The sequence below is a fragment of the Drosophila novamexicana genome, unplaced genomic scaffold (assembly GCF_003285875.2).
Source record: "Drosophila novamexicana strain 15010-1031.04,08,12 unplaced genomic scaffold, DnovRS2.1 tig00001151-arrow-arrow-pilon, whole genome shotgun sequence".
Classification (NCBI taxonomy): domain Eukaryota; kingdom Metazoa; phylum Arthropoda; class Insecta; order Diptera; family Drosophilidae; genus Drosophila; species Drosophila novamexicana.
In genome coordinates, this window is record NW_020824842.1 from 1,484,995 (window position 1) to 1,496,567 (window position 11,573).

Sequence of the window (11,573 nt, forward strand, 5' to 3'; positions counted from 1 at the left end):
GCAAGTTTAGCAAGTAGACCGAGCGTAGTACATAAACTGAAAAATGAAACCAACCAAATACGAAATCACAAGCAAGATAACAAAAACTGCAACCGCAAAACAATAAGTTGGAAATAAGGCAAATTGATATATATATATATTTAGTAGTGTAGCTAAATAATAAATAAATCATAATGAACAGCAATAGCAAAAATGAAATCACTTAAATATTATATGTGTAAGCGCTATTTATACCATATTAAGTTATATAAACGGGAGACAACTGTTGTTTGCACATCAACCAAAATCAGACCCAAAAACGATTCGCTATTATGTTCAGCATTTTTTCCAATTAGATCGTGTCTTCTTCAACATACACAACATATGCCCTTCCCTTGACAACTGCTTATTTAGATTGTTACTTAACTACACTTTTAGCCAATATTATGTTGGAGGCGTTTGATACATTGACTTTACTTACCAAATTATCCAAACCACTCAAAGCACACCCCCGCCTAAAATCTAAAAACTAACTTGATAAACAAATTTACTTTTAATTTACTCTTTAACTTTATAGTTTTTTTTTTTTTTTCATTTTACGTTTATTTTAAAACAATGGAAACATGTTGTTATTTTATGTAATTTATTGCAAACCAGTAAATATAATAACGAAAAATAAAATACATAGAAACAAGTGGAACGAAAAACCTTTAAAAAAAACTTAATAAAAAAAAAAAAAAAACAACAATAATATACAAAGAAATGCACTCAATTATTTTCATTCTGGCCGTTTGTCAATTTGAATTTGCGCGGCATACTGTGCAAATCGATTTAACGTGAGCTTTAATGGTTGCACAGCTGCACAATTTATCGACCGGCCGCCGCAAACGCAGAACATCGATAACCCATGACATTTATCGATATAAGTTGGTTTGGCCTATCTGCTGTGGCCGATTTGTGCACCGTGTTACATCATTAATAGACAAATTGTAGTCAAATTAAACGAGACCTGTCCAACGCAAAGTGACTGAATAAACAATTAGTTATAGTTAATAGAAATGTGCATGCAATTGGCAATTTGGAACGCGATTTCATAACAAACCAACGAGCCCGAAAGCCAACACCAACGTGAACTTGCGGGCTGCGTGTTTTGGGTCGCGTTCGCCGGAAACATAAACACACGATGAGCGAAAGCAGTAATCAGGTTAGTTGCTGGTCAGCTACAACAAACAGTTCAGCTCTCAATTTGGAGACGCAAAACAGGGGCGAACGAAATATATTATCATCAGTATATATATATATATTTCGTTGATTACGATTGCAAACACACACACACGCACCCATACAAACACACACGCGCGCGCACACACGACATAAATAAACTGCGCCGTTGCAGCAGCATCTGGATGTGTGTGTGTGTGTCTCTTATTGGGTCTGTGTGTGTGTGTGTGTGCACAAAAAGCACAACATTTTAATTTTCGCATTTAGACTTTTTGTTGTTATGTGTTTGTTTTGTTACGCCTTTGAAGTCATATTTTGTTACGTTTGCCTTTTCTTTTCAGTTTAGTGCCATTGATTTTTGAGTATTTCAACCTAAAAAAAAAAAAAAACGAAAGAAAACAGTGAGAATCCGAAAGAAAAAAACAAAACCAGAGTTAAAAGCAGCCAAAGCCGATACCGATATATCGATAACAATAACAGTACTTGCATCAACGTGCACATTCTTATCGTTATCGTTTTAAAGTGAATTATTATTTTGTTGTTCTCTCGAGTTTGTGCTATTGCCAACAGAAGGGGCAGGGGCTGGGGCAAGGGCATTGCCATAGGCTGCATACCTTTTGTTTTGTATCAAAATTCTCTCATTTAACAAATATAAAACGCAACCCAAACAAATGGCGGCCTACTTGAATCGCACCATTTCGCTGGTGACTGGCCAAACGGGCCCCTCCGGCAACGACAAACACTCGACGGGCACGGACTCCGTTGACAATTCACGGCACGGTAATCTGTCACTGCAAACGTCCGCATCGTCCACGTCGGCCAACATGACCGACAATCGCATGTATCAACCGAATGACAAATCGCCGCTGCAGATATTTGTGCGCGCCAAGAAGAAGATCAACGATATTTATGGTGAAATCGAGGAATATGTGCTGGAGACAACCACGTTCATCAATGGTAAGTCCCGGAGCTGATACTCAATACCAATATGCGATTGCTAAACATAATAGTTTTCATAATTTTCAGCTCTGCACGCGGACGCAGAGATTGTAGATAAGGCAGAACGTGAGCTATTCGAGAGCTATGTGCACAAGGTGGCTGCCATACGGGAGGTGCTGCAGCGGGATCACATGAAGGTCGCCTTCTTTGGACGCACCTCCAATGGCAAGAGCTCTGTGATCAATGCCATGTTGCGTGAAAAGATATTGCCCAGCGGCATTGGACATACAACAAACTGTTTCTGTCAGGTGGAGGGCAGCGACGGCGGCGAGGCCTATCTTATGAAGGAGGGCTCCGACGAGAAGCTCAACGTCGTGGTAACTATCGCAGCACAGACCCAACCCCAAGCACAACACACATCTCTCATACATATTGTTTCGTTTCTTGTGGCTTGGCAGAACATTAAACAATTGGCAAATGCTCTGTGCCAGGAGAAGCTCTGCGAAAGCAGTTTGGTGCGCATCTTTTGGCCACGCGAACGCTGCAGCCTGTTGCGCGACGATGTCGTCTTTGTGGACTCGCCGGGCGTTGATGTTTCAGCCAATTTGGATGATTGGATTGACAATCATTGTCTGAATGCGGACGTATTTGTCTTGGTATTGAATGCCGAGTCGACAATGACGCGCGCCGAGAAGCAATTCTTTCACACCGTTTCCCAGAAACTATCAAAGCCAAACATCTTTATATTGAACAATCGCTGGGATGCGTCGGCCAACGAGCCAGAGTTTCAGGAATCGGTAAGATCGATGCATATATATATATATATATTCAATTGCTAGCTCTATTCTTATATTACGTAAGCCTATTTGTAAATGTTGTTTGTATATTTTTTTTATATTACCTTTATTTACCTACACCCAATACCAATATACAATATGTAACAACGCCAGGATCTGGCTAAGGTAATGTTATCCCGATCCAGTTTCCGTAAAATGCGCTTTGTTGCCTGTATTTTGTTTTGATTTGCGGCTCCATACATAAATATGTCTTCGGCTTCGGTTGCGCCTGTAAAGCGTTTACGAATGCGCCAAAAAAGAGCACGGCTAAAGTTACAAATTAGGGCCAAGGCATATTTATGGTTAATGTTTTGTGTTTTATGCAAACTCTAAAGCAATTCAGGCCAGAATCCAAACTAATGCTCCTTCTTATGGCTGCTGCTGCTGCTGCTGCTGCTGCTTCCTCCTGTTATCCGATCTGCAGGTAAAATCGCAGCACACGGAACGCTGCGTCGATTTTCTCACCAAGGAGCTGAAGGTCAGCAATGAGAAGGAGGCCGGTGAGCGTGTATTCTTTGTATCCGCCCGCGAGACACTGCAGGCGCGCATCGAGGAGTCCAAGGGCAATCCGCCGCATTTGGGTGCCATTGCCGATGGCTTTCAGATACGCTACTTTGAGTTTCAGGACTTTGAGCGCAAATTCGAGGAGTGCATCTCGCAGAGCGCCGTCAAAACCAAATTCCAGCAGCATAGCTCGCGCGGCAAGAGCGTCTCCGGTGATATGCGCTCCATGCTGGACAACATCTTCGAACGGATCACAATCTTTCGCAATCTGAAGCAGGATCAAAAGAATTTGCTCACCGAACGCATCCAAGGCACCGAAACGCAAATGATGCAGGTGACGCGCGAAATGAAAATGAAAATTCACAACATGGTCGAGGAGGTGGAGGAGAAGGTATCCAAGGCACTCAACGAGGAAATCTGGCGTCTCGGCGTTCTCATCGATGAGTTCAATATGCCCTTCCATCCGGAGCGTCTGGTGCTCAACATCTACAAAAAGGAGCTGAACGCCCATGTCGAGAGCGGCCTGGGCAGCAATCTGCGCGCTCGTCTCTCCATGGCGCTGGCCATGAACGTGGAGGCGGCCCAAAATGAGATGACCGATCGAATGCACGCTCTGGTGCCAAATGAGCAGCTGGTCACGAATAGCGCCAAGCTGGCGGTGCGTACGCAACCCTTCGAGATGCTCTACTCATTGAACTGCCAGAATCTGTGCGCCGACTTCCAGGAGGATCTCGAGTTCAAGTTCAGCTGGGGCATCACGGCCATGATACAAAGGTTCACGGGCAAGGTGCGTGAACGCAGCAAAAAGCAGCATACGCCCGCATTGGTGAATCGCCAGAGCAGTATTGGGGTAAGCCAGGCCGAGCATAGCCCAACTCAAGTCCGTTTGGCAAAGGCCGGATTACAAACGTTTGCTGCTCCATTTCAGCATACTGTCGTTACGCCCGTCAGCACACCCGTGGAGACAACGCCCGTTTGCCTGCTGCCCGCGCCCGGCGTTGGCGGCATTACGCCCGAACAGCTATCGGTTATATCGCGCTTTGCCATGTCCTCGATTGGATCGCAGGGCACCGTTGGCGGTCTCGTTGTTGCCGGCATTGTAAGTATGGTTGTGTGCGTTGCCCTGATTATATTCACCGGCTGCCTAGCAGGTGCTATTATATCGCTATGTGCTGAAAACCGAACACTTGCAGATGCTGAAAACGATTGGCTGGCGCGTTCTCGTTGGCATTGGTGCCCTCTACGGCTGCATCTATCTGTATGAGCGCCTGTCGTGGACCAACTCGGCCAAGGAGCGCGCCTTTAAGGGCCAATACGGGCGACATGCCACCAAAAAGCTCAAAATGATTGTGGACCTAACATCGGCCAACTGCAGCCACCAGGTGCAGCAGTAAGTGAACGATGGGCATTAAATACGGCATCCGGCCTCATATATATAATAATGCATCTGTTTCACATCAGGGAGCTGTCCAGCACATTTGCGCGCCTGTGCCGCACCGTGGACACCGCCACCACCGATATGAACGAGGAGCTAAAAACGCTGGAGGCACAGCTCAACGTGCTGGAGGCCAATCAGAAGCAGCTCAAGCTCTTGCGCAACAAGGCCAACTACATACAGAACGAGCTGGACATCTTTGAGCACAACTATATTGCGCCGCAGTAGTGGTAGATGCAGCTGTCACGGATGCAATGCATCAAGGAACTGCGTGCAAGCTTTAAACGGAACAGCACGACGACGACAACAACAACAACAACAACGACGACGACAACAACAACAACAACTTTCCCCATTGAACAAAACGAAACAAAACACAAAAAACAAAAATGAAAGATCTTGCACTTGTTGAAATTAATTTTTGTTTTTTGTTTGTTTGTTTTTTTTTTTTTTTTAAAGAATATTTTTGCCCAAATTGTTAACGCATGTGTTTTAGTTTGTATTTGCATTTTTTTTTTCAAACAACTTTGCAGCTATTTTTAGTTGTTGTTTGCAGACAAACTTTGTAATTCTTAACTATGATTCTTTCTCTCTCTCTGTCTTTTTTTTTTTTTTGATTTTTATTATATACATATACGAATATATTGTAATTGTTGTTGTTACACTCTGCATACACTGTGACATGGCCGGGCGCCATGAAAACAAAAACAAAAACAAAATTATATAATTATATATCTAACACATTATTATATTAAATAGTCATTGTTTATTATTGCATACAGTTAAAAGTGCTATTCGAATACGACAATGTCCTATATAGTATTTTCTATGATTTTTGTTCTGCGTGCGCGTTGTTTATAAACAAAAATTGACAGTTTTAATTCACCTCTCTGTTCCTTTAACAAATTGTAAAATAACTGGCACAAATAGCTGCAGCTGAATATAAATAAACATTTCTTTTTGTTTATAAACATAGTGTGCGCGAAAGGGACAGCCAGCTGCTGTGCGAGCGAGTGCGCACGAGCGCCCCTTCAGCCATAGATTATTAGCTTAATTATTGCAAAATTGTAATTGTTATAAACCAATTGAAGTACGCAATGGACGCTGCCAAAGTGGCAATATATTTATATATATATCGTGCAAATGTATGTAACGGGCAGAAGGAAGCATCTCCAAACCCATAAAGTATATATATTCCTGATCAGAATCAACAGTCGACTCGATCTAACCATGTCCGTTCGTCCGTCCGTATGTATGAACGCAAGGATCTCATATAAGAGCTAGAGACTTGAAAGTTTAGCTGTAGGTGCTCCTAGTGCCCGCGCAGATCGAGCTTGTTTCCGATAATCGATAACTTACTCCGTTTCCAAGTAATCGATAAAAATCGATATCGATATCCTGTTTTTTGGGCAATTTTGGTAAATAATAAGAGCTAGACTTGACATGTAGCTTCTAGAATAGTAGAAGAAGTGGGTTCAGGGTATCCCCTACTCGGAAGCTCCCGACTAAAACCTCTTACTTGTTAGTTTTGTAATTCCCTCTGAAGCTTCTTATGGAAGCCAAGCGATATATACGTCGATTTGTTACGGTTCTGTGCAGTTCATAGATCCAGAATTCTTGAGTTGTCAATAGCAATGTGAATCTTTGGACCTCTTCTGGCCATGTAACTATATTCTTATATATATTGTATGTAGTTTTATATATGTATTTTATTGTTGTCCGATAGTTGATCGTCCGTTACATAAATCCAAAAATCTGCGCGAGTTTATTTCCATTTAATATAATATAATTTAGGCAATTACCTTAAAGGTATTTTCTTGAATTCTCTACTGAAGATTTGGTCCTTTAAATTGTGCATTAGATACTTGATCAAGCATTATCAATGAATTCTCCGTACATTATTGCATGTATATATTAATATAAGCTTTGTGGGAATCGATTTCTGGGCACCTAATACTTTCAGTTCATATTGTGCAAAGTATTCCGTGCATAGTTCGGAAAGTACTCTGATTCTGATATTGATCAAAGATCAAATATAAATAATAATGATGATAATATAAAAACACAGCTGAGGCTCTTGTTGAAGACGATTTCCTTTCTAGCAGCGCATTCAACAAACCCTTCGGGCCTTTAGAAATGTTGGCCTCAATTCATAACAATCAAAAACCGAACAAATGATTCATATGCGGTTGGCGATCTATATTTTGTACTTGGCATAAAAGCTATTAAACATTTAGTTCATTTGTAGGCCAGCAATTAAAGTCTGACCAACAACAATTTGAAACGGAAACAAAAAGTATTAATTAATAGCTAAATACAGGCAAATTTATAAACGTTCGTTTTTTTTCTCTACAAGAACTTTCACTTAATTAATGTTAAGAAAAAGAAATGCATTTACATGTTGTCTTTTGCTTTTATGAGTTTTCCTTTTGAACGGGACGCTGATTCGGTTTGCTCTTGTGCCACACAATGGATTTTGTTTTAAATACAAATAGCACAAAGATGGAAAAATAATTAAAATATATATATATATGTATATTAAATGATATTTGTTAAACGAATAGATCATATATATATATATATATATATATATATATATATATATATATATATATATATATATATATATATATATAAATAACGGCTGTATAACCGGAAAACAAAATACAAGGTTGAACAAATCTTTTGAGCATAATAATGAATACAATTCTCTCTCTCTAAGTGCTGAATTATGGTGTTTACAAGCTTGTGTGTGCATAGGTATTGTGTGTGTGTGTGTGTTTACGTTTTGGTTTCTCTGCTGGCGTTAGCCGATTTCGCGGCTGTTGAATTCAAACAAATTGGTCGCTGGCAGTGCGAACGTCAGTTGACTGGCGGCGGGCGCTCGGTCGGACGTGGCGGTAGGTCGTTGGATGGTTTGTTTTGATTGCGGTGCTTGCGAGCTTCACAAGAAATAAGGCGTCGTATTCTGTTTGGGTATGACACGCTCCGAGTCTGGCACGGCCAGAAAGATTTGCGTTTGCCTCTGTTTCGCCGTATCGAAGCTGAGTATGGCCGCCACATTGCCACAACGATAACAATAGTTGGGCGCGGACCAAACAGTAACAAGTTTGCCCTCGAACATGTACTTGATGCCCTCGTTGACCAGCTGGTGTGCTCGACATATCAAGTCCAGATTGTTAATGTTCATAAAGTCTTTGGTCACATTATGGCCAAACAGCCAGCCAGCGCCACGCGGACTCTGGCCCCTAAAAGACAGACGGATTATTAGCCGAACCAAAAAATAATATTGATACCAGGATGAGTAAGGTCCACTGTGGCGTGGCTTTTCGTATTTGGATCTGCAGAGTTCTGCCAAGGCCACACAACCACCTGCCAGCTTCATATGAGCCATTTTTTTTTTTTTTTTTGAATGGCATTGCTCATCCTGGTATTTGAGTTTGAAGGGATTTTGGGCATTCACCAGTATTCCATGTCCTCCGGGTCGGACCAGACCAGATCACAGAAGGCGCCCTTATAGGGTATCTCACCATTGCGTTCGATTGTTCGTATTTGATCTAGCGTTATAATCTCCGGACTGAGACCGCCGTGCACGCACAGTACGCTCTCGTCAATGATCTGAGAATGTGGCGGGGATTAGCTTTTGCTGAGAGCGTGTGCGTGTGTGTGTGTGGTACGTACCGCAGCGATTGTGAGCAGATCGAATACCTTGCAACAGTATTTCCAGCCATTCGCATTGCCATATTTGCTAAAGCATTCGTCAAAGAAACCATAAACCTTTGTTATCTGGCGCGTCTCATGGTTGCCCCGCAGCAATGTTATGCGGCTGGGATAGCGGGCCTTGAGCGTCAGCAGACGGGTGAATGTCTCCAGGCTGTAATAGCCCCGATCGACAAAATCGCCCATGAATATGTAATTCGTGTCGGGCACCTGGCCGCCAGTTCGAAATAGCTGCTCCAGATCGTAGAACTGTAAGCGAAATTAGCGATTGATTAGCTTAGGCAATATGCGATAATAACAACATTGTGCTGCAGTTTGGTTGCCATTTATAGCAGTGTGACCGTATGCCATCATGCCCATTCACCTGGCCGTGTATGTCGCCACATACTGTGACGGGCGTGCTAACTGGCTGTATGTTTGTCTCCTCCAACAGTATGTCGCAGACCATATCACAGAGTTTTTTCAATTCATTTTCGGGCAAATACTTGCAATCCTTTACAATCTCTATCCATTTGTCGACATCACCCATTATTTCTCCTCGGTTTTGTGCAGCGCACCCAAAGCCAGTTGATAAAGTTATTGAAAAAAAACGCAACAAAATCCGCAAAACAGTAAAATACCAAGCCGAAACGATAAACATAACTATCGATAACGATAAACGAATGTAATGTGCTGTTCGCCGTGCGACAGTCGCATGCAAGAAATGCACTAAAATTAGACGAAGAAAAAAATACTATCGATATGTTACAGAAATGTGTAACATGCTGTTAACTGAGCTGTGTTAAATGCGTTTGAATCTCGCATTTGGCGCGAATTCGAAATGATTCAAATATATTGCTTATATTTTTGCATGAGCTATCATGATAAATAAGTTTGTGAAAATGCTCTACTGCATAATACTAAAAGATTATTGCTGCTTTTGCTTTCCCAATCTAATCTAAGCTTTCTTTTTTCATTCTTCTTTTGCCAGGGTTCGTTATCCCCCCCCCCCCCCCCCCCCCCCACCACTTTATTTTTTGTTGCCGGTTTGTTGTTTGTCTTACGGCTTTTAGCACAAAATTAGTTGTAATTAGCTTTTGCTTAAAGCAAATCATAATTAGCAAGCAGCACTGGGACCAAAAAGCCCGAGTTGAGGCCAACGTTGCCACGATTCCAGCTCTCGGCCTGCTCCTCCTTCTTGGCTTACTGCTTGATGCCGGGCTTTGTTTTGCAGCGTATAGAAATAATCACGCTTTTAAATTTTATTGCTGTGGCGCGAGCTGCTTGTTGAATTTCTATGCATCTGTGTGCGTTTGTGTGTGTGTGTGTGTGTGTGTGTGTGTGTGTGTGTGCTTTGTGTCAGCGGGGCAGAAACATGCTGGCATCTTGTTGTCTGGGGAATGGCGGTTGAGCGGGTTAAGAGGGTTGCGGGTCGCGGGTCGCGGGTCATGGGTCACCCGTCGCCTGTCGCCTGTCGCAGGTCCTCAGTCGGCCTGCCGGCGTGGAGTCGAGCTCGGGTGTTTAGAGAGTCTCATTAGAGACGCGCGCGCGGTTTTTCGCTGGCCAACTTATTTGTATTGTTTTTGTTTTTGCTCTTATTTTTCTATTTTTCTTTGGGTTGAATTCAGGCGGGCGCGGGGCCTGGCCAGACTGCTTGCCATGAAATTGGATTTAACAGAGGCGCAAGCTAACGCAAGGCGTTAAGGGCAGCTGCTGCTGCTGCTGCCAGTGGCCAGTGTTACCAGCTTTTCTCAAGCTAAACGAACGCTAGTTTAAGCTAAAAAGCCCAAAAATCCAAAAAAAAAAAAAAAAAAAAACTGGCAACATTTTATTTTTTACAAAAAGCTTAAAAATTAGATGCTACATTTGTTTATTTGCATTCATTATTGGGCTAAATATAGTTAATTTCCCAACGGAGATTTTCATTACAAAAAACAGATTTGACATGAAAAAAAAGCGTGCCTCAGCTAAAAGTGTTGCTGGCTTTAAAGCTGTCAAATTGACAGCTGAGCTGAGTTTAACGGTACTCATCCAGTGACTTTTTAACTTAAGCTTTTGCTCCAACTTCCCAACTTCAGCTATTTGACAGTGTTATATACAGTTTTGTTGCCCCCCCCCCCCCCCCTCCCCCTCTCATCAAACGCGCGCTGCCTCGCACTGCCATTCGACGAGCATTGCGTGCTGCATCATTAGTACCGTTATTTTATGCTCTTCCGCTTACTGCTCTTCGCCACTTTCATGCGTCTTTTTTACTGCCTGCTTCGTTTCCGCATAGCTGTTGTTCTTGTTGTTGTTGTTGTTGTTCTTTGCCTGGCGCAATGTTGACAATTAAGTTCAACTTGTTTTCCCTACTTCGTTTCGTTTCGACAATTCTTCGCCTGCTGTCTCTCTCTCTCTATCTCTCTCGCTCTCCCTCTCGCTCCCCCTCTGGCGCGCGATATGCGTGCGTTTTTCTATGTTCTGGCAGTTTTTAGCTAACTTCGCCCCCTGCCTCGCACCCTCCTGGCCGCGCCTTGCTGATTATCAATGCTTTCGTCGTCTGCGGCTGACTCGGCCTGTGTCTCTGCTAGTGATGTTGTTGATAATTATGTGTCCATGTCCACCCACTCGCCACTCGCCACTCGCCATTTGGACATTTCTTTTCCCTTTTATACTCTGTAAACAGTAGTTGAGAAAGGGTATATTTGCAATTGTGCAAAACTTATATGTGTCTTCAAAATTAATGGATATCTGCAGATTCTTAGAGCTAAGGCAACTAAATAATCACGCACACACACACACACACACCAACAACAACTTCACATAGAGATAAGAAGAAGCCGAAGAGATACAGTTAAGTGCTACTGTAAATCCCTGCGGCGTACAGCGTATCTCTCAGTAAAGCTTCTCTTCTCTTCTATTCTCTTCTCTTGATTTTGTTTTTTTTTTTTGCATTGTTTGCGCCGTCACCGTTGGCCGCG

General features: G+C 42.6%; 2 protein-coding genes across 3 annotated transcripts; one reads left to right on the plus strand and one right to left on the minus strand.

The window, feature by feature from the left end:
- Window positions 1-919: 919 nt before the first annotated feature.
- LOC115766404 (transmembrane GTPase Marf) lies at window positions 920-5,275 on the plus strand. 2 transcript variants are annotated; one of them, XM_030710321.1, is made up of 9 exons: window positions 920-1,183; window positions 1,542-2,157; window positions 2,227-2,516; window positions 2,598-2,936; window positions 3,090-3,101; window positions 3,400-4,329; window positions 4,408-4,578; window positions 4,673-4,869; window positions 4,941-5,275. In XM_030710321.1, the coding sequence occupies exons 2-9, from the start codon at window positions 1,872-1,874 to the stop codon at window positions 5,140-5,142; spliced, it is 2,427 nt and encodes an 808-aa protein (XP_030566181.1). In that variant the 5' UTR covers window positions 920-1,183; window positions 1,542-1,871; the 3' UTR covers window positions 5,143-5,275. The 2 variants fall into 2 exon arrangements, with proteins under 2 accessions (XP_030566181.1, XP_030566182.1); XM_030710322.1 differs by lacking the exon at window positions 3,090-3,101 and having other exon boundaries at window positions 921-1,183.
- A 2,293-nt stretch (window positions 5,276-7,568) lies between these two features.
- Window positions 7,569-9,247, minus strand: LOC115766386 (serine/threonine-protein phosphatase 6 catalytic subunit). The gene is made up of 4 exons (XM_030710291.1): window positions 8,999-9,247; window positions 8,596-8,883; window positions 8,378-8,532; window positions 7,569-8,162 (listed from the first exon to the last, which is right to left on the minus strand). The coding sequence occupies exons 1-4, from the start codon at window positions 9,161-9,163 to the stop codon at window positions 7,859-7,861; spliced, it is 912 nt and encodes a 303-aa protein (XP_030566151.1). The 5' UTR covers window positions 9,164-9,247; the 3' UTR covers window positions 7,569-7,858.
- Window positions 9,248-11,573: the final 2,326 nt, after the last annotated feature.

What these genes read in the sequence shown, in the direction of transcription:
- LOC115766386 (XM_030710291.1), bottom strand. Translation starts at nt 9,163, where the DNA reads ATGGGTGATGTCGACAAATGGATAGAGATTGTAAAGGATTGCAAGTAT. An exon ending in GTGGCGACATACACGGCCAG is followed by an intron (nt 8,884 to 8,998) that starts GTGAATGGGCAT and finishes TTTCGCTTACAG; the next exon opens with TTCTACGATCTGGAGCAGCT. An exon ending in CCGGAGGACATGGAATACTG is followed by an intron (nt 8,163 to 8,377) that starts GTGAATGCCCAA and finishes TCTGTCTTTTAG; the next exon opens with GGGCCAGAGTCCGCGTGGCG.
- LOC115766404 (XM_030710321.1), top strand. Translation starts at nt 1,872, where the DNA reads ATGGCGGCCTACTTGAATCGCACCATTTCGCTGGTGACTGGCCAAACG. An exon ending in ATCGCCAGAGCAGTATTGGG is followed by an intron (nt 4,330 to 4,407) that starts GTAAGCCAGGCC and finishes GCTCCATTTCAG; the next exon opens with CATACTGTCGTTACGCCCGT. An exon ending in GTCTCGTTGTTGCCGGCATT is followed by an intron (nt 4,579 to 4,672) that starts GTAAGTATGGTT and finishes GAACACTTGCAG; the next exon opens with ATGCTGAAAACGATTGGCTG.